Genomic DNA, 22,517 nt, shown 5'->3' on the forward strand with positions numbered 1-22,517 from the left:
AATATGTCGAAAATAAATTTTGATAAAACGTATCAAAAACCCAAAACTCAAAATTGGCAGGTTTCCACTAAGCAAATAAAAAAAAAATAAAAATAAAAAAGACAAATTGTGCAATTATGTGGTCATTGGAAACACAGCTATTGTTTGAAGCACTTAATTGTTGCATTTTGAAACAAAAATAAACTATAGTAAATAGGAATCAATTGGTCAGACAACTGGGAATTGGCATAGAGCAGTAAAAGCCCGATTGGTGCAGTGAAATCCTCTTACGCAATGTGAAATGATCAGGCTTGCCGAATGTTCATTCAGGTTTCAGTTTTTAGTTCTAGTAAAGTAATCCTTGTACATTCCTCAAGCCTCTTTTCTTCTGTCCGGTTCCTAATATTGATTAGCATTTTGCTTTTCTAGATGGAAATCTAATCTCAACATTTCAGATTCTAAGAGAGATACTCAGTAGCAGGAGTAGCTTAGCTGTGATTTGTTCTTTGGAGACTTTTGCTCATCATTTGTTTGGTTGAGGCGTTGCTGTTTGGATAATTATTCCCTCTAGTTTTGTATTGTTTTTACAACTGGGCGCCGCTGATGAGAATCTCAAAAGCCTACATAATATGTGAATTATGACCCCCAAATCCTAGAGGACTTTAAAAGGAGGCTCCGTGGATGCAGAGCAGGACCTTAAAGACAAAATCATTTGAAATTGACATGTTGGCATCTGTTTTTGAAAATGAAGATGAGTCTTCAGTCTCTGATGTGTGCTTCCTGGAGGATGCAGATTCTTACTTTAACTGTGATTTCTATTGGTTGCTGACATTTCCTGCTATATGCTCTTTAGCAACAATAAAAAGGAGACGCCGAGTGGTAACATGTTCAGAATTCCTCAAGTCAGGTCCAGATCAAATAGCCTCTAATAGTCTGATATGACCTTCTGTTGCTCCTTTTTGTAGCTGGGAAAAGTCAAGCATGTAATGACTAAAACTGCAGAAGTATGAAAAGTTTTGACTAAACAGTCGACATGTCTCCGTGGAAAATAAAGCATGGAAGTCTTGTACGTTAATTTAACTACTTATCTATTTTGGTTTCTTGTTTTTAGATGCCAGGGTGGTACTACTGTTTTAAACCAATCTGTACTGTACGTTAAAGTTTCTATATTATTGTGTCTGTATCTTACATACGCTGCACTTCTGCTTTCAAAGACTTGTCCTTATGGGACAACAGAGTATTTTTTTAAAATCCTATCCTATATTAAAGCCCCTTTTGAAGGGTTAGAATTGATTTAAGCACTTCACGCATTCGGAAAACTGAGTAATCTTTGCACCGTCACATCTTCCACACTGAAGCATGTTGTTGGAGCATCCTGATAGCTTCGCTATGTGCGTTCGCTGAATGGAAAAAGATCAGACTTTTGAGTTTCTCACCTGTAGGCTCTAATAGTTGAACTATAAACATCCAGTCCCTTTTCTGGTATTTGAGCTTACATGAATAACTCAGAGGTTTTAATTTTCCAGCCTTTTTTAAAAAGTATTTTTGCTCTTAGTTATATACCCCAGTAAAGATTGAAATATGAAACATGTTTTGCTGCTATATTGAGTGGCCACCTTGGGAGTTTTATTGTTCCTTTCATTGTTTGAACTGGCAGCGCTCTCGTTGGAGGCCTGCTTCCTGTCCGTGTGTGTATGGATATAGCTTGTAAAATGTGTAATATAATTTTTCTTTTTTACGTGGCTGTTTTGTTAAGTACTTTTTATCACTTCAGGGTTTTTCCACTTTTAATGCTAGAGAACAACAGCTGCAAAAATAGTTAACAGCAGTTTCAGAAACGGCCCGTTTGCAGAATCCATCACTTTTAAAGCTCTACTTGGACTTTTGGTCAGGAATAAATTTCTATTTAAAACAGAAATGTGTTTACATGAACTCTGACAAAGCCTTAATGTTTTAGTTTAAAGAGGAGAATATAATTAGCACACTGGTCTTTTACATATGTAAAACAAATCTCAAGTTCTTGCCACACATTTATCAGGAACACCTTCCACTTCCTCAGTGGTCACACAGATATAATAATAAAACTCTGTTCTCTTCTGCAGGCCAAACACCGTTCTGAGATTACGATTCAACCACTTTGCCACTGAATGCAGCTGGGACCATCTCTACGTTTACGACGGCGACTCCATTTACGCGCCGCTGCTCGCTGCTTTCAGGTTGGTACCAATCAGTGAGTTAGTAGATCCTTTCTTTATGCTGAAGTTAAATTTAACCCCTGAAGTTAAGTTTAACTTCAGCATATAGATTTTCAGTTTGGGCTGTTGTGCTATCAGAACACAAAACAATCCTTCTTTGATAATAGGTCAGACAACTCTTATTTAGAAGTAGGAAAGTTTTCAAACACATTAACAAGTCCAATAAAAAAACTTTAGGAGTGCACCAAAAAATCAACCCAGATTTCCTTGCTCTGGGTCATGGGCAATTGGTCGATACTTCCGTGAGAAACCAATCTTATCTACATCCACAAACACAACAGCCACCCCACTCTTGTCAACTTTGAAACTTTGTCATAATATATATCGACTTTTCACAGTAAAAAATCGGCATCGGCCAAAATCAGAATTGGCAGGTCAGGCTTTTCAAAGATCTGTGATCGGCCAGAAAACTGCAATCAGTGCAGGCCTAAAGATTTCGCTTAAGATATTTAGAAATTTGCCAACTTCTGTGAAACCCTTGATATGTTATAATAACAAAACTGAGGAATTACAAATTACTTTATACTATTTTGTACAAATGAACAAATAAAACAATTCTGTACATTAAACTGTAGTGTTCAAACTGGGGATTGGTTTCACATAGGCCTACCATGTAAGGAAAGATTTGAGACGTAGCTATTTGTTTTTTTGTTTTTCTTACAGTGGGCTGATTGTTCCGGAGCGATACGGGAATGAGACGGTTCCTGAGGTGGTGTCCCAGTCCGGCTACGCCCTGCTGCACTTCTTCAGTGATGCAGCCTACAACCTGACAGGCTTCAATATTTCATACAGGTGAGCTCTCCTCCACGGTTATCACAATTTATATGTTGTTACATATGCATTTGACAAAAAAAATCCCTTTTGTTTTGACTTTTTATAGTACACTAGATTGATGATAAATGAATGATTATGTGGTGTCGTCTTATGATGAGTGCAGTTCATTAAGTTTGGGGTCTTAAACTTTGTTGGACTCTTTAATCTCATATTCTCGTATATGTAGTTTTTGATCTTTGTGGGAGTTTTGGTCAGGCAAAGCTTTGCCATAGCCCAGTCCATCCTGTGACTAGGCTAGCTACATAGCTATCAAGCTGGCTCACTGTGGCATTAAAAAGGTCTTAAAACATCTTAAATTTGTCATCCTAAAGTCTCATGAAAAAAGGATCTTCATTTTTTCTGGTAATTTTTTTTTTTTTAAAGAAAAGGTACATTTTGAAAAATGGGAAAAACAAATCCTTTAGACATCAAATTTGCCTTAGAAAATCCAAAAGACTTTCAAACCCCAAGCAGAACCACTGTCCGGTGTTAACATCTCTAAAGAGCACAGCGACTCCCCTCCCCAGGCTCTTCCCTACTTCATCAATACCGTTGCCATCACGATGAGAGTCTGTGCTGGCGGAGAAACACACAGTCGGGATGAAGGCAGTGCGCCCCCGGGCAATCTTTGGTGTCTGGGAAAGGCGGAGTAGCCGGAACATCAAACCTTTAACCAAAACAAGGAACATGAAAGAATGATGGGAGGGAGGCCCTTTGTGTCTTTCGCCTCGCTTCCAATTCCTGTTCAAGGAGAGAAATTAACATCTCACTGCCGTGTCCTGCTTTGATGGCTGAAAGCTTCAGTTTCGATCAAAATTTATGACACAACTTAGTTTTTTTCCTTTGTGGAAAATATTCTTTCCTATCAGAAGGGTAAATTCTCCATAATTAAAAGAAGCCCTAAGGTTTCTTTTTTCTCCAGACGGTTTTGAGTTCTTATGTTGTGTCTTGATATATAATTTTATGATGGCAAAATGTAACAGTTTGAGAATAATTTTTCTTAGTGGAAACATGGCAATTTTGAAAAAAGAAACACGTTTTTCAGTAAAGTTTTGTTACTAGAATGATGTGTTGTGTTTTTTTTTTGGGTCGCATCAAAATTGGCTTATATCACAAAACTGCAATGGAAACACTTTTCCATCACACTGGTCACATGATCAACAACCAGATGTTGCCACTGGCACAAACCATGTGGAAGATGATGACAGGAAGTAGAGTGTCATGGTATAGCATGTTTTTTCTAATGACTTATTTAATGAAAAAACGTATTCACATGTGATTTTAAATACGTTTCTCACTTAATGGAAACCATTATTATGTCTTTATCATTATGTTACTTGAACTACTCAAAGCAACAATATTATAATTTATCACAGTAACTTCTGGGACAATTTATTGTCCAGCAAAAGTTATTTAACTAAGCCCTGTGTTCTATTCTAAGAATGAATGCATCTGTCATAAATGCGTTCGTCATTGTTTATGCTGACGCCTTGTTTCTGTCTTTCTCCCCGTGTGCGTCTCCATGGTAGGGTCAACACGTGTCCCAACAACTGCTCTGGCCGCGGCGAGTGCCGGGTGGGCAACTCCACCGCCTCCGTTTACTGCGAGTGTGAAGCCAACTGGAAGGGGGAAGCCTGCGACATCCCATACTGCCTGGATGACTGCGGTTACCCTGAAAGGGGCCGCTGCCAGGGAAAGAGCTGCATCTGCAAAGCCGGGTGGCAAGGTAGGCATTGCTTCTGCCGCTTCGCGTTCTGACATGAAACGTGACAAACCACAGCGCTTCCCACGTCGGGTATTAAAGCACTCTGTTATCAGAAGTGAAACTGAACGGTGGTCAGAAGCTTCACCACACAGAATTATTAATATGAGATGTTCACTGAAGCACAGTCTGCCGCTTTTTGGCGTTTATGATTCTCTTTTATACGGCCACAGAGTTGTTTTTGGTAGGGGGGGAAAAGTCCAAAAATTAGACTGGACAGCTTCACATGAAACAGTGATTCTGTTTCATGTGGAGTGGTTGGATCACACTAAGAGCTGATAACCGTTCGGAAAAACTACAAACTTTTCTAACTAGCTTGATTCTGCTCAGTCTGCGTGTAAAAATGAGTTCAGTGTTTGACTTTTAGGGCTCACACTCACATTTTTAAAAAGGTGTTGCAGAAGCTGCCATGCAATTTGGTAACGAAAGAACAATAATAGTCGACAACAATAGGTATGGAAACAATTGACCCATTGTTAATAACCAATGGGTCGCGGGACTCGACCACTGCTGAATAGAAATTCTGGGCCGGACTAAATCCTGGAGCATCTCAGTTTTTAGATGCAGGCCGATATAGTCCGATACTATATGGATATCAATATCGGATCAGGACAACTCTTAACTTTAAGCCTACAAAACACCCCACACACCATCATCTCCCATTCAAACCATAATGTCTACTATGTGCACAGATAAAGCAAAAAGAGGGTAAATGAAAACACAGCAGAGAGATTCCACCACTTGTCGAATAAATTATTATTCAATTTGTAATGGATCTGATGTAAGCTGACAAAAGGCTGTGAAATGACCCTTTAGCACATGACCGAATCTCAAGCCGACTTCCCCATTGTGCTGCTTCCTGGTTTGTGTCTAGTGCAAATAAATGAATGTTTTGTGATATGGAGTCTAGAATAATAAACTCCAACTACAGGAATCTGAAAAAGTGTTGAATTTTCAACCTGAAAAATGTGACGGTGCTAAATCTTCATACAACTCTAGAATAACTGTGTGTGTAATAATAGCACTAAGATATAATAATGTTTTATTTAATCTCTCCAGCACCATTATTTCAGCTCTGCGACTAAAGTTGGTGCTTCTGCTATTATTGAAGCTTTTGTTGCCCTGAACATCCACCTGCTCTACTCAGAATGACTTCAACTTTTTGCCGAATCTGTCAGGAAGCGGTGCGGGTGAGGTGGTGAGGCAGACGCTGTAGACCCAGATGAGATGAATAAGGGATGTTTAATGATAAATAAGTCCGGGAACAAGCAGCAGGCACAAGGAAACACAGAACGACGAAGAAGCTAACATTGACGACGACAATGACGAACATTGACAAGGACCCGACGAGGAACAAGGAACACAGGTGGAGTTAAATACACGGGAGGGTAATCACAGAACGAGACACACCTGGGAACAATCAAGGGGAGGACAGGACAACGAAGAGACTCAAGGACACAAAAAACTCTAACTAAACACGGAAAAACACAGATCCTGACAGTACCCCCCCCCTCAAGGGCGGCTACCAGACGCCCAAAAAAAAAAACCACAACAAGGGTGGGCGGAGGGGCGCCGGATGGGGGGCCAGAGTCCAGAAAAAACAAAAACACAACAAGGGTGGGCGGAGGGGCGCTGGACGGGGGGCCAGAGTCCAGAAAAACAAAAAACTACCCACCATCGTGGGCGGAAACACAAGAAGGGCCAAGAGTCCATAAACAAACAAAAAACTACCCACAGGGTGGGCGGAGGCAAAGGAGGCAGGAACCACGGAGGTGGTCCGGCGGTCGTCCGCGGCGGCGGGAACCACGGAGGCGGTCCGGCGGCCGTCCGCGGCGCTGGAGGCGGGAACCACGGAGGCGGTCCGGCGGCCGTCCGCGGCGCTGGAGGCGGGAACCACGGAGGCGGTCCGGCGGCCGTCCGCGGCGCTGGAGGCGGGAACCACGGAGGCCGTCCGGCGGCCGTCCGCGGCGCTGGAGGTGGCGATGAGTCCCGGGGGCCGCCCACAGACGGCGACGACGAGCCCCCCGAGGCAGGGTCTCTGGTGGAGCACAGGGGGTCTCGGTCGGAACGCAGGGAGTCTCGGTCTCGGGTGGAACGCAGGGAGTCTCGGTCTCGGGTGGAACGCAGGGAGTCTCGGTCTCGGGTGGAACGCAGGGAGTCTCGGTCGGAACGCAGGGAGTCTCTGGAGGAACGCAGGGAGTCTGAGTCGGAACGCAGGGAGTCTCGGAAGGAACACTGGGAGTCAGGGTCTCAGGAGGAACGCTGGAGGTCAGGGTCTCAGGAGGAACGCTGGAGGTCAGGGTCTCAGGAGGAACGCTGGAGGTCAGGGTCTCTGGAGGAACGCAGGGAGTCAGAGTCGGAACGCAGGGAGTCAAAGTCGGAACGCAGGGAGTCTCTGGAGGAACGCAGGGAGTCTCGGAAGGAACGCTGGGGGTCTGGGTCTCGGAAGGAACACTGGGAGTCTCTGGAGGAACACAGGGAGTCTGAGTCGGAGCGCTGGGGGTCTGGGTCTCGGAAGGAACACTGAGAGTCTCGGAAGGAACACTGGGAGTCTCGGAAGGAACGCCGGCTGGAACGCCGGCTGACTCGGCCTCGGGTGCGCCGGCTGGAACGCCGGCTGACTCGGCCTCGGGTGCGCCGGCTGGAACGCCGGCTGACTCGGCCTCGGGTGCGCCGCAGCGAAGCCTTGGAACCGGCCGCGGAGGCGAGCCGCAGCGAAGCCTTGGAACCGGCCGCGGAGGCGAGCCGCAGCGAAGCCTTGGAACCGGCCGCGGAGGCGAGCCGCAGCGAAGCCTTGGAACCGGCCGCGGAGGCGAGCCGCAGCGAAGCCTTGGAACCGGCCGCGGGGGCGAGCCGCAGCGAAGCCTTGGAACCGGCCGCGGGGGCGAGCCGCAGCGAAGCCTTGGAACCGGCCGCGGGGGCGAGCCGCAGCGAAGCCTTGGAAACGGCTGCGGAGGTGAGCCGCAGCGAAGCCTTGGAAACGGCTGCGGAGGTGAGCCGGAGCGAAGCCTGGGAAACGGCTGCGGGTCCGGAAAGCGACGAGGGGCCGGGTGCACCGGCGGCTCACGTCGTTGTCTCCGAGCGGGCAGCGGAGGTGGCGGCTCCGGAAAGCGACGAGGGGCCGGGTGCACCGGCGGCTCACGTCGCTGTCTCCGATATGGCAGCGGAGGTGACGGATCCGGAAGGCGACGAGGGGCCGGGTCCACCGGCGGCTCACGTCGCTGTCTCCGGGCTGACCGTGGAGGTGGCGGCTCCGGAAAGCGACGAGGGACCGGGTCTGCCGGCGGCTCACGTCGCTGTCTCCGAGCGGGCAGCGGAGGTGGCGGCTCCGGAAAGCGACGAGGGGCCGGCTCCACCGGCGGCTCAGGTCGCTGGCTTCCCGGACGGAGGTATCGACGGGGGCCATATCCGGGGGGTGCCAACACCAGTCTTGTCCCCCGGAATAGCTCCCGCTGCAGGTCGGCGAGGGCTTCAGCCAGCTCCCTGTCCTCCCTGCCGGACCTCCGCCTCGGGCCGCTCTGCCCTTTAGGAGGTAACCTCCTGAGTGCTGGGTCCATGTTAGCAGCCTCACCGATCGGTCTGGTCGGGTCCTTCTGTCAAGAAGCGGTGTGAGGTGGAGTGGTGAGGCAGATGCAGCGGACCCAGGTATGATGAATATGATGATTTTTAATTATAAATAAGTCCAGGAACAAGCAGCAGGCACAAGGAAACACAGAACGACGAAGAAGCTAACATTGACGACGACAATGACGAACATTGACAAGGACCCGACGAGGAACAAGGAACACAGGTGGAGTTAAATACACGGGAGGATAATCACAGAACGAGACACACCTGGGAACAATCAAGGGGAGGACAGGACAACGAAGAGACTCAAGGACACAAAAAACTCTAACTAAACACGGAAAAACACAGATCCTGACAGAATCTGCTGCTGCTGCTTGTTTTGTTTTTTTTCGGTGACATTATTGTGTCCCTGAACCCGAACCATCTGGCCCTTCCAGCTGCTTTGTTAGCTGCTCTAACGGCTCCGCGGCGCTGCTCTGCACGAACAGACACCGCCGCTCAATTTAACCACACTTATATCAGCAGCTCTGCGTGCTTATTATCTCATTACCAAAAGCTGAGGGAGGTTAGCAACAGACAGGCCCTTTCTTTAGCCTTTATTACCTTTGTCATGGGGGGCTTTTCACGGCGGAACTGCAGCCTCTCCTGCTTTTTTTTTTGCTTTTTTTACTGCCTTCAAAGCCATCTCATTTTCTACGCCAACAAGTGCAAACGCGGGCAGATGTCTGTGAAGTCGAGCGGGCCTCGCGGCTGATCTTTTTGCTGCGGAAAGCGACGGCAGTTTGAAGGACCAGACGCTACAGTTTGTGATTTTTCTGAAAGTGCTGAAGAGCCAGAACGCCGCCAATGTTTTGGGCCGTCAGAGATTAGAGATGAACTCTACCACAGGCAGCCGATGAGAAACAATCAATCTTTCCGTTTCTCGACTACGATTTATTGCACGCTGTTTTAGCAGAAAGGCCGTCTCTCTCTCTCTTCCCCACCCGTTCTCCGAGGATTCCGGTTTATGTCGGCCGCATTGTTCTGGTTCATAAACACAGGAAGGCACCTATGATTGCTGCCATCTGATGGAGTTGCTGCACTCGACCCAACAAGGCAACAGTTGGTGTTTCCAGAGTGAATGTGGCTCTTCTGTACATGATTTTAATATGAAAAACTAAAATGTAAGGATGCATAGCTCTTTAAAAAAAAAAGCTGACCCACTGATTCTGATTTTGGCCAATTTTTATTTGTTTATTTATTTTTTCTTGTGAGCTGGTGGGTGGGTCAGTCAGTCTTCTCTCAAAGCAGAGCAAACAGTGGCTGAATTCCAGACCTTTGTGAAGGTTGATGAGATCGACGGATAAGATTGGTTTCTCATGTAAATATCGGTTGATCAAAAATTTACCAAAATGAAGGAAATCTGGTGCAGTTTGCATCCCAACTAGAATGTCAACTCAAGCACAAACAGATTCACTACAAAGTATTCCACTTTTCAAACTTACAAATATGTTGTCACCTCTAGGCTTGTCGTAATAAATCAATTAATCGCAAGAGTCGTATTTGATATGCATAACATTTTTATAACAACTGAAAGTAACTTGGTTAATCAACAGTGATATAAAATGGCACTATGTGCCTGGAAAACACATAAAATTGCCTTTTTAAGAAGGTGCTTTGGTTCCTTGAGACCAAAATGCAACCCACACCTGAACACACCATCCCAACGGTGAAATCTGGTGAGCTGAGAAACTCTCCGACTCGTCGGTTCCGTCCCTCCTCAGGTCTGGACTGCTCCGTCTCGGTTCCCGCCAACTCCTCGTTTTGGAGCCGCGAGGAGCACCTGGAGCCCGGCCTGGCCAGGGCGTCCCACAAGGCCGTGGTGGAGCAGGGCGTCATGTGGGTCATCGGAGGCTACGTCTTCAACACGTCCGACTACCACATGGTCAAAGCGTGAGTAGTTCACATGTTCATTCTGGGTTTACAGGCTGCAGTTGTGGTCCAAGTAGATAAGAACATGCTGGTCTGACTGCAGGAGTTGGAATGCAGCACATGTGACTGATGGGCTTAAATATTTCTAATGTGTTTGAGGGCAACAGCAGAATTTGACTGTCACAGGGAATTAACAACACTGAAATTTTTACTGAGAAAATAAAGAACAGTGAGAGAATTTTTCTTCCCACACAAGGCTAAAATGAAAATATTTTTATGTCCAAAATAAGTTGGAGAATGTTCTTCATCTTAAACACCACTCTGGAATATCACACCATTCCCTTAAAATCAAAAATCAAAGCTCAGGATTGTTTTGGATTTTTTTTTTATTCATACCCTAAAGCTGCAATAAATATGAGGGGAAAATCAGAATACTGGTTTCAGTGTTTTTCCAGGACTGAAAAAAGGATCGAAAAAGAAAATAAGAGTGTATTCCCTGTCCCACTGTTTAAATGCTGCTTCCCTTTTTTCCTTCCTTTCTTGCGCCCTTTCCTCTTTCGCTCTTCGTGTCTTTCTTTCTTCTCATTTGTCCTTCCATCCTTGTGCTCTAACTCCTTTCTTTCCGTCCTTCCTCCCTTTCCGTGCGTCTCTTGTGTCTTCCTGCCTTCGGTCATTTTATTCATTTTATGCTGCATCCATCCATCCCTTCCTTTCTTCTCTCCTTTCTATCTTTTTTTATTCATTGCAAACAAATTTCCTTCCTTCCGTCCTTTCTTTTCCTTCTAATATGCATCTTTGTGGCTGACCTCCCTTTTTCTTGTTCCTCCACTCTCTCCTTCTCCCGTTTGCTTCTAGTTTCCTGTTTTTGCAGATTTCACATTGAGTACCCACAGGGTTTGATAAGTTTATTTTCCTCCCTTTGGCCTGCCCCGAGTGTTTTTATGAGAATGGGCCAGCAGGGGGCATCACAGACAGTCTGGACATCCCTGGTTGTTGTTTCTGCTCCCACCAGAGGCCCGTGGCTCGACCCTTTCCGTCTGTTCTCCTCTGGTAGAAGTGATTAGCCTCCTGTAGATTCCACAGATCAACCTGAGCAGCTTTGTTTGTTCGTCAGAACAAATGAAGGGCTTGTTTTCCCTCCGTTTTGTTTTCCACAGACGGATGAGTTGCTTTTGAGGCGGAGACGTTTTCAAATCTAAACCGAAATCATTTTTCCTCTTCTTTCTTTTTTCTTTTAGTTACAACCTCAGCAGCAAGACCTGGCTGACCCTTGACCCCTCCGTCAACACGGTGACCCCTCGATATGGTCACTCACTGGCTCTGCACGAGGTGCGTGAGAGATTGCTGCCTGTGGCTTTAAGTATTTCTAAAAAACTCCATGAACGTTTTATATAGTTAACTAGCCTTAAGTTCATGATGTTTAGAGATGAAATGAGAAGAGAATCAGGGGCCTCTACACCAGAAACAGAAGCTTTATCTCAAGGTTCTTCTTCTGGACTCGCAGCTCAATCTGTGTCTGTGTCTAATGTAGAAATGTTCAGGTTTTGATGTTTTGCTGCAGCATCTTAGGCAATTCCAGTCAGCATGTCTGGATCTGCTGATGGAATAATAAATCATAGTTGTGTCCTGATGTGCAGGACAAGCATATTAATATGTGGTATTTATGAATTAATTGTATTTTTTACTTTGAAAAACACCAAATCTTACCAAGTTTGGTCTCGTTTCTAGTGCAAATATCTTAGTTTTGTCTTATTTCAAGTGCACTAGCATACAAGTAACTTTTCAGCAAATCAATAATTCCTTAATATTAAGACGGTATTGGTTCAACTGGCAGATTTTTTTTCACTTAATACACGGTCTTGTTACGAGTAAAAAAAAAAAAAACAATCTGAAAGAATTCTTCTTTCTTCCAGGGGAAAATCTACATGTACGGCGGAAAGATCGACTCAACCGGAAATGTGTCGAGTCAGCTGTGGGTTTTCCACATCCAGAACCAGACCTGGGTCCTCCTTACCCCCCGGCCCAAGGACCAGTACGCTGTGGTGGGACATTCGGCCCACATAGTGCCGCCCGCGCAAGAGTGGGACAGTCCCGTCATGCTGGTCCTGTTTGGACACTGTCCTCTTTACGGTTACATCAGCAATGTGCAGGAGTACAACATCGGTGAGCGGCTCCAGCTGTTTTCATGTTTTAACACTAATGTGCAATTGCGATTGATCGAATGAATCACGTTTAATCAGTTATTGAAATAACCGTCAACTAATTTAGTAATCCATTAATTGTTAACTGGAATATACAGACTCTAAAAAAATGTCAAATTTCTGAAAGAATCACAGCCTCTGAGCAGTATCCATCCATCCATTTTCTAACACCCTTGTCCCTAGTGGGGTCTGCAGGGGTCCTCTGAGCAGTAATTGAGCTAAAATCGTACAAAAAGTAGAGCCATTTCTTGTTTGTCTGTAAAAATGTTTTACCCAGAACTCTTCTAGTGGCCTAGTTTTAGCTTCCCCTGGTTCAAATTATGTACAAATAAATAAATAAATATATTGAGCACCTTTTGCAGTACAATAATTCAAAAATATTCAACCCATTAGTAAACAGTATTTTTCTTAACTGCAGATGCATCCTTTGCGACAAATGAACAAACAGCCACTAAAAACGTTGTTGATGCATTTTAGGCAATAAAAAAAGTTTATTTTCTTATTCAAAAAGTATCTGAATTATTTGCTTATTTACATCTTTTGATATGTTCCTAATATTCTGTATAAGACAAAGGTTGAGTGGTTAAATGAAAATCTGCAGAATGTGCCAAATTTTTCATTCGATTAATCGTCAGAATAATTGATAGAATTTTACAGAAATGATTGTTAGTAGCACCCATGCTAAAGTGTTTGGCTGGCGGGAAACTTGACCTCAGTTAGAGATCCTTACACCTCCTAAGAGCTGATCTCCCTGAGAAAACGGGACGAATGAACCTTTGGCTTTGGCCGATTGCTAATAAAGTGGAAGTAATTAAAAATTTGTTACCCTAGTGATCGATAACCAAACCCTGTTGCGAGCTGAAAAAGAACTTGAACCATCTTCTGAGTCTCTTCCAGTCCGACTAATGAAATGCTGCATAAACTAAGCTGAGTCCTGCAGTTCAGAAGGCTTCCGTCTAAACCAGAAACACCGACACACCTACTGTCTTGTTTTTTTTTGTTTTTTTTATCTTGCCCTTCTTTCCCTGTGGGATCTCATTACGTTTCAGCAACATGAGGCAGCTTTCCTTCCCGTTCCTCACTGACTCTGTTGTGTGACCTTCCAGTGAAGAACACGTGGAGCGTGGTGAGTACAGACGGAGCGCTGGTCCAAGGCGGCTACGGCCACAGCAGCGTGTTTGACCCCAGCACCAGAGCCATCTACATCCACGGAGGCTACAAGGCCTTCAGTGCCAACAAGTACGGGCTGGCGGGAGACTTGTACAAGTTTGACGTGGACAAACGGAAATGGTAAGGGTTTTCTTTTAACAAAAACAAACAAAAATAATGTGACAAAGTGTGGAAGTCAATAGAAAAGTCAGCTGTGGTCCAAACCACCGTCACCGTATTGTTCCTCAGGACCATTCTGAGAGACAGCGGCTTCTTCCGCTACCTTCACACGGCGGTCATAGTGAGCGGCGCCATGCTGGTGTTTGGAGGAAACACGCACAACGACACATCTATGAGCCACGGCGCCAAGTGCTTCTCCTCGGACTTCCTGGCCTACAGTTTGGGTAAGTAACACCCACACAGAAGTATCGGCACAACTATTTGTCATCTTTCCATTTATATCATGAGACTTTACTAGAAACTTGTGACGTTGAGCTTTAAAAGCCATGCATAAATCTCTCACGCTCTTCTGCAGCTGAATCTCAACTAGACCTTTTAGACAAAATATTTGCATACCGTAATTTCTGGACGATTGGGAGCATCTGAATAAAAGCATCCACAAAGGAAAAAAAAAATAGAAGGAAAATTATACATGTATAGATCACACTCTTCTATAAGCTGCAGGTATCCACATTGTAAGATGAGATATTTACATAAAGATTTTTATTTTAACTACTAATGATATAAATTCTGTAAATGCTTTTTCCCAACTGTGCCTGTAACTCATCTGCCTACCAGGAAAAGTCTTTCATCACTATTTTCATCTCCTTTCTGCACTCTAATTTCACTAAAGTCAATAAATCAAGTATATTTATGTTGCACAAATCTCAGCTCTGAGGGACATCCTACCTGCAGTACTGCGTTGCGACAGCAGATGGCAACGAGGCAGTTCTTGTGTTTGTGATACAAACACAAGAATAAAAAGTCATAAACATCATAAACCACCAACAGACACAACATTTTGTCGAATACCACCATCCAAATCATCAATACACATCAAATATGTTGGTCAATGTTCCAGTGACTCTAAATAGAATGTGGTTTTAGCCTTTATTTAAAGGAACTCAGTGTTTCAGAAGTTTTGCAGTTTTCTGGAACTTTGTTCCAGATTTGTGGTACATAGAAGCTGAATGCTGCTTCTCCATGTCTGGTTCTGATTCTGGGGATGCAGAACCAGAACCAGAAGACCTGAGAAGTCTGGAAGGTTGATACAACAGCAACAGATCTTTAATGTATGGTGGTCTTACGCCGTTCAGGGATTTATAAATCGTATTCTTTAGTTTTGGAATGGAACAGCCTCACTCACATTTCCTCGGTCCTTGTTTTGTTGTCGCTCTCACTGTCACTGTTGTCTTGACGCAAATTTGCCCTTGAGCTTGTGCTGTCCTCTTCACTGCCCAGAGGTCCACCGTATCAATACCTGTCGGCAAGAACTCACATCATCCACATTTCTGTGTTCAAAGCGTGTGAAAAAGTAACGGCGACCAGAAATTATGGTAATTAGCATTGTTAAACATACTTGATATCATTTCGAGCAGTGGTGGGTACTGCAAACTAAAAATTTAATTGTGACTGTAATCATTCCAGTTCCAGTATTGCTAAAGCACTAGCATTAGCAGAAGTTAGCTCTAAAGAGTTTACTTCAAATCAGATTTTCACTATCCTTGAAAACTGCCGCCTTCAAGCACAGATTTAATGTTGACATTATAATTTACATGCGTTATAATGCCTTTAGATAATATATTTGTCTATTTCTTGCTCACTACCGTTGTGTTCTTTTTTTATGTGCATCTGTTTCTTGTTTGAAAAAGTTATTTGGGGTAAAAAGACAAGAAAATGTGTCGCTAACTACTTGAAACATTCTTAACCGTCGACAACCAAAACTTCAGATGTCGGATTTGATTCAACTGAAAGTTTACAAAACCGCTGAGTAAATTTAGAACTTATCCAGTAAAAATAATTTAGGGGAAGCTAAGTTTGCCAAATGTTTTCAAAGTTAGCAAAAACGCTAAAGTGCTAAACAAAAAACAAATTTGCACATTTCCTGTTCATCCATTTGTCTCTTTTTTTAATCATTTAGCTGAGTTGAGATGAAACGGAATAATTTCTAATCATTTCATACATTTCTACAAAGATTTTTAAGAGGGTTTGCAACCTCATCTTGACTTCTTGCCAAATAGCTCAATCATTCTAATCTGACCTTAAACCCTTCTCCTGGAAGCAGAAATGAACTTTTTAGTTTAAGAGTCCTAATAGCAACTATCACACTATCTACCCACCAACCAGTTGTCTTGACCTCTATTTTGTTCGACCATTACACATATAAATGTGTTAAGGTTGCTAAATGCTACGCTGCCTTCAGGATTAAATAAGTAAACTAATAATAGGTTTTTAAAAGCTTGCTCAAACGACTAAATGCTCTTCTTATGGGTTTATTTATAGCCTTTTCACAGACGGCTATAGCAATAGTTGGTAGTTTAGCGTGATCCAAACTTTCCACAGTAAATGATTCTCATTATTTTATCGGCCTACAAACGCTGTTGTAGGTTGAGTTGGCCTCGTTCTGCCGCGCTGTCATAAACGGCTCGTTAATTGGAGGCCGGAGGCTCCTGGGACGTCGGCCAGATTTCCCCAGAGGCTGCAGCGCACCCTCGGGAAGTCCAGGCTTTTCTGTGTTGTTAGAAAGTTTGACTGACAACCAGTGCAGTTTGAATCTGACCGTCCTCTCTCTCATCTGGGTCGCCACTGAAACTTCCCAGAGGAACTGTGACTTCTGCTTCTCTACGGGTGGGGGAATCATTTAACGACTCTGTAACGAGTTTAATATTTGTCCTGACCCTTAACTTTTCGCTCCCACTCTCCATCCTCTGCCTGATATATATATATATTTTTTACAATAAGAACGAAAGTCGACTCTGTAAATTAGCCCACCTCGACCAGCTGCAGAGTTGTTGGCAGCAGCACCTTTGGTAATTGTTGGGTAATTACATTTGAGATGGGCCAAGTCTAGAGAGCTAATTCCCCCTCGCCTTCCCCCACTTTTAACAAGCTGAACTCAATTAAAGGCTAGAATTTACAGGCCGCCCCGTGTCCTGACATTGTCTGCTGCTGTTGTAATGAATCCCAGCTCTGAAGGATGTTAGTCGGTCCCATCTGCAGCACCTCGTTGCGACAGCAGATGGCACTGGCTCTTCGTGGATGTGGAGCGCTCTCTCCTCTGGGAGGCCATGATGACTTGTGCTCACAGAGTGTGATGGATGACATGCAGTGAGTGTGAGCCAGTGTTCTGCTGCTGTTCCCAGTTGCTACCGGGTTGTTCAGAACCTGACAACATGGCGTCTTTGAACTTTTTCAGGGTTTTCTTTTCCCACAAAACATGTTTTGCAGTCATTTTTCAAGACCTCAGACATCTCTATCTACAATAACTATTTGAGGAATTTGAATTCATTTGAGTTACAACAATATTTAATTTCCCTTTGGGATCAATAAAATAGTTTTGAATTTTAATTTAGTTGAATTTAATCTGCTCTGACCTAATGTTACTATTCTGCTGGAGAAAACGACCCAAAACCTGCTGGGTAAATGTGGAAACTGTCCACAAAAATCTTAATGACGAAATTTCTGTTTACGTTGTTTTGCAAAAGTATTCACACCCCTTGAATGTATTCGTATTTCGTTATCACAGCTGCAAATTTGAATGCGTTTTTTTTTAAATTTTATTTTAGATGATAGAGATCTGTTTAGCTCTAAGCTTATTCAGAAGCAATTAAAAAACGTAAGTACAATTTTATTTCTGTAGCACAATATCAGATAGGCCACAAGGTAAATCACAAAGTGCTTCACAAAAGCAAAACAATTAAAACAAGACAAAAAACAAAAAGTTAAGGAAAACCTTGTGTGAATAAAAATATCTGTAGTTGTTTAAGAGTCCTTTTCAAAAAGGATGTTTCAAAGCTTCAGAGTCGCTGCCCTTTAAGAGACACAACGGGTCAGTCAAAGTCCAGACCTACATCCAGCTAAGAAGTTGTGGCAAGTCTCAAACATTAGTGTTGGGATACATTTACAATCCAAAGAGCTGTTTTTGCCCTCAATTAAGATAAATGAAACTCGTTTAGCAGCGCAAGTTAACTTTTAAAAAAAAACTGAAATTTTTTTCCCAGCTGATATTTCTGAACGATGTATTTTCAAAGAGCCATCTTTCTCACCTCATAGATTTGTTCTTGTTCTCACAGGATGTTGGCTGAAACCTCCCTCAGTGTCTCGAACACATTGTTAGGAATAAATTCAGTCCTTTCCCCCTGCACTGTTAACTTTATTCCATCGTTAACCTCTCAACTTCCCTTCATGGACACTTTGCTCTTTTTTTTATTTCCGTTTGACTCCAGGAGAAGATTTGCTAAAGGTCTCTCTAACCACCCGAGGCTCATCCTCCCGCCTCAGAAAACGCGCGATTGAACGTGCGAGAGCGGGCCGTCGCTCTGACCTCTGCTTCTTCCTCTTCTTGTTTCAGCCTGCGACGAGTGGACGGTGCTGCCCCGACCGGACCTCCACCATGACGTGAACCGCTTCGGACACTCCGCCGTCTTCAGTGACAGGTATGTCTTCATTACGACAAATAAGAAAGAAAAAAAAAGAAAAATAATTGTGTTTTTATTCAACACGATTACTTATTAAAGCTGCAGTATGTAGCTTTAATAAAACATGTATTTTTTTTTTTACATATTTGTTGAAACTGCCACCATGTCGTGACAGTGACAGAAACAGGTAATCTGTGAAAAAATCAAGCTAATCTGTCTTCTACTAGTGCTAACTAGAAACAACCAATCAGAGCCAGGGGGAGGGACTTGGCGCTGTCAGTCTCTGAATGTGTGGCTCTTTGCTACGATCAGTGATGGCATAGTTACTTTGAAACAGTAACTTTAATCGGATTACTGATTGAAAAAGTAACTTGGATTACTGATTACTTGATTTGGAAAGTAACTAAGTTACATTAAAAGTAACTAAAAGTTACTTTCAGCAGCTGCTAACAACAACGCTCCACCACCTGTGAAAATTACATTGATATTTGCCAATACTTAATTGCAAGTTATTTTATAATGGTAACATCAACAATGTATCTCCACTTATAAGAAGGGGAGATTGTTTACTGGTTACAATAGTACAAAAAAAACTTTAGTAATTTGTGCGTGGTGTTTTTTTTGTGTTTCTATTGTCTGGAAAACTATAAATAGGATTTAAGCCCCCTTCCCCACTCCAGGGTCCAGGTTGTGTGTTACGGCCCTGTGTTTGCTGACACAGGGTTTCTCCTGCAGCTCCACAGCTCAGATGGCTGCACAGATTTGTGACGCTTATCTTAATATTAATAGTTATAATGGCGTTTAGTGGCACAACTTTACGGACACGTTCATTCGTGGCTGTTTTCACTTTCATTGCGCTGTTCATGTTAGTCTCGATGTTTGCAGTTTTCTGGAGCACAAAGCTAAGCGTAATTTATACATTAACTTGACATTAACAAAGACACAGCGGGACGGATCATCCGGAAAATGATGGATAAGGAGAGCCTGACCAAAACTAACTGGATGTCAGACAAATTCTGGGGTTTATGTCTGCTTATTTCCAATAAACTGCAACCTGCGACTCATTAAATCTGCAAGCGACTTTAGAAAAAACAAGACCAAAGCTGCTTATAATACTCGGACTTGGCGAGCGAAACTCAAAATAGTTCCTGTTTTTTCAGCAACAAAATGCGCATCTCCCTCCTCCCTCCATTTGTTACTTTTCTGTCGCTGCTGATACTGTCGCATAGAAACGGCGATCACTCCCAAAGACGCGTAGAGGAAATAAAATTTTATTACAAAAGAAAATGATAACGCAAAGTGATTTCGATAACTAACTGTAGTCTGACTACTGGATTTGAAATAGCAACGTGTTAGATTACTCGTTACTGAAAAAAGTGGTCCGGCATCAGTAACGCGTTACTGACATCACTGGCTACAATACAGCAGAGAGCCACACGGGGGCGACTGTGGCTCTGTGGGTAGTCGTCTTATAATTGGAAGGTTGTAGGTTCGATTCCAGCTGCCTCCTGCCACATTTAGCTAGCATAGCCTGTTGTAAATGCTAAGGCTAGTCAGCATAGTCCCAGATAACGAGTATTGAACCGTTTTCTTGTAAGTGGTTTCTCTGCCAATAGCACATTTAGCAGCGAGTACATTAGATTGATTGATAGCACTAAGACTCTTGTCTCTGGTTGATTTTGGTGCATTTCTTTAAATGTCAGCAGCAGCTCAGGGAGGAGATGGAGAAGATCGATCTTTTCACAGACTGTCTCACATTATACTGTCATGATGTGGTAACAGTTTTAACAAGTATTTTAAATATATATATTTAATAAAAGTTATATACTGCAGCTTCAACTCTGGTGTTTATTTGCATTTCAAGAAGAGCAAACCTGCTCTGATCCCTTCTTGTTGATTTTCCCTCTTGTAAGTGCTCTGGCACAACGTATTTAAAGATGCATCTACTCTACATTTTGGCAAACAATATCCCATAAATTCGAGGCGGTATCTCAAACCGAAACAGAAAACATGTTTGTCTCCAGAAAAAAAGACATAAGTGCGCTTGTCATTTGGAACACATCACAAAATGAATATGACACTATGATCGTTTGGAGCAAAAATGAAAACTCTAACTTGATTTATTAGCCATCCCGATGAGGAGTTATTTTGAAACGGAGAAGAAGCAGTGGGAATGTGACGGGCATGGTGACCTAAAACAATGACTCCAGGATTCTCTGAGAGACTGCCAGCCACATTGAATTATACATCCTGTTGCAGAGAACACATCAAATATTAATACGGATCCCCAGCTGTGTTCCAGTCACTCCTTCAAATGCGTCTGCGCCTTCGGGTGGTGGTAAAATATTTTAGCTGATCATATTGTCACAGTAAGAAAGTGAAGACGGAAACAAGTTGAAAAAAAACGGAGATAAAAGCAGCGGCACAGGAAATATGGAATAATAGACATCACCTGAAGGTTATAAATAGAATAGAATTCAACTTTATTGTCATTGCACTGTCACAAGTACAAGCAACGAGATGTAGTTTGCATCTATCCAGAAGTGCTCTACGAGATATAAATATTTATTTACAGATGTACAAGACTATGTATGTATGGACTATAAGGGGTTATAGCAAAGAGATATAGATATTGTGTATAAATATAAATATAAATATGGGAGCTATATGCACAGATTATACAGAATATACAAGAATGTTAGGGAATGGATTATATATGTATATAATATAATACAAGATAAATAATGGCAGATAAAGGGGAAACTTATTGTTGAAAGAGTCGATGATGATTAAATGTGTGAATTTTTATGTGGTGTAGCGGTAGAGTGGGCGCTGTTTGGGGTTTGATTCCAGACATCAGGGCTCTGTCTGAAACACTTCAAATAAATGCCAATAGTGCCACAATATCATTTAGAAAAAAAAAAAATATATATATATATAGATATACAAATTTATATAACTTTCGATGTCACTTCCTAGTTGTACAATCACAATAATAATAATCACAATAATGATAATCACAGTAATAGTTGACACCCTATTGGTTGGTGGTTTCATACAAGCGAATTACTCATTTTCCTTGTTTTCTGATTGGCTGTGCACTGCAAAAACACAAAATCTTACCAAATATTTTTTGTCTAGTTTCTAGTGCAAATACATTAGTTCACTTGAACTAAGGCAGAACTAACTTGTTAGTAGTTTTTCAGGAATGTATAGGATCTTGTTTTAAGTCAATAATTCCTTATTACTGATGAAAAAGTAATAGCTATAAGTGAAATAATCTGCTAGTGGATCAAGGTGTTTTAACTTATGATACAATAAAAAAAAAAGTTCCACTGGCAGATTATTTTGATTATAACAAGACATTTTCCCATAAGGAAAAAAAATAATCTTTGATAGTATTAAGGAATTATTTACTTCATACAAGTTTATTTGCACAATAAAAATACAGATTAAATATATTAAGAATAAATAATTATAATAATGATAATTAAGGGGCAAAAGACTGATACTTGTATAAAACCTTCATCCAAATTGTATAGATGGAAAATAATATAATCCAGTAATAATCCTCCATCAGTTGATCATAAATTGAGAAATTCAATCAAATAGAATAAAACGCACATAAAAGCACACCTAAAAAGTATTAATGGAAGTTTAAATAAAATGTGTAACAATGTAAAAAGCGACCATCACAATTCTTTAATTAAGCACCGTTTTAAATAACCTTTACACTCTTTTTCAGCTCCTATATCTTGTTGAAAAGTTGCTTAAGTTATTTTTGTCTGGACCACTTTACAGTAAGGCACCCCTTATAGATGGCTAATAAGTATTTTACATGTATGTTATCAACTCATTTATAAACAATTTATATAACATTAATAACTGTTATGCATTATGTGTGAGAGGGAGACTGTATGCTAAAAAAAAAAGAAGAAGTTTACTAATTGTGCCTATAAGAAAGTCTGAAATGTTTAGTATAACAACTGTAGATAAAATATGTAGGTGAACAGATTTGGCTCAGTATGTTCCTTCTCCTCCTCATCCTTAATTAATGCATGCATAATAAACAGTTATTAATGATGCATAGAGTGTCTAGAGATGAATTAATAACATATCCATGTAGTGTACAAAGAAACTAGAGAAAAACAACTTGGCCAAATTTTCCTGCACTTCTACCGGTGTGGCAGAGTAAAGACCAGAAGGCAGACAAGTTCACTAACAGCAGGGTCATCATTCAGGT

General features: G+C 42.4%; 1 protein-coding gene across 3 annotated transcripts in view; it reads left to right on the forward strand.

Annotated features, from left to right (window-relative positions):
• The window catches only part of atrn (attractin), a 152,641-nt gene that overhangs the window by 18,366 nt on the left and 111,758 nt on the right, over positions 1-22,517 (forward strand). For all 3 annotated transcript variants that reach the window (XM_032547559.1, XM_032547563.1, XM_032547560.1), the window contains exons 3-11: positions 2,082-2,195; positions 2,898-3,026; positions 4,577-4,773; positions 10,140-10,308; positions 11,526-11,616; positions 12,201-12,450; positions 13,595-13,778; positions 13,887-14,041; positions 18,208-18,292. In XM_032547559.1, the coding sequence (XP_032403450.1) occupies positions 2,082-2,195; positions 2,898-3,026; positions 4,577-4,773; positions 10,140-10,308; positions 11,526-11,616; positions 12,201-12,450; positions 13,595-13,778; positions 13,887-14,041; positions 18,208-18,292 (1,374 nt within the window). The remainder of the gene's footprint in view (positions 1-2,081; positions 2,196-2,897; positions 3,027-4,576; positions 4,774-10,139; positions 10,309-11,525; positions 11,617-12,200; positions 12,451-13,594; positions 13,779-13,886; positions 14,042-18,207; positions 18,293-22,517) is intronic.

This window comes from Xiphophorus hellerii, chromosome 19 (assembly GCF_003331165.1).
Source record: "Xiphophorus hellerii strain 12219 chromosome 19, Xiphophorus_hellerii-4.1, whole genome shotgun sequence".
In the NCBI taxonomy this organism is placed as follows: Eukaryota; Metazoa; Chordata; class Actinopteri; order Cyprinodontiformes; family Poeciliidae; genus Xiphophorus; species Xiphophorus hellerii.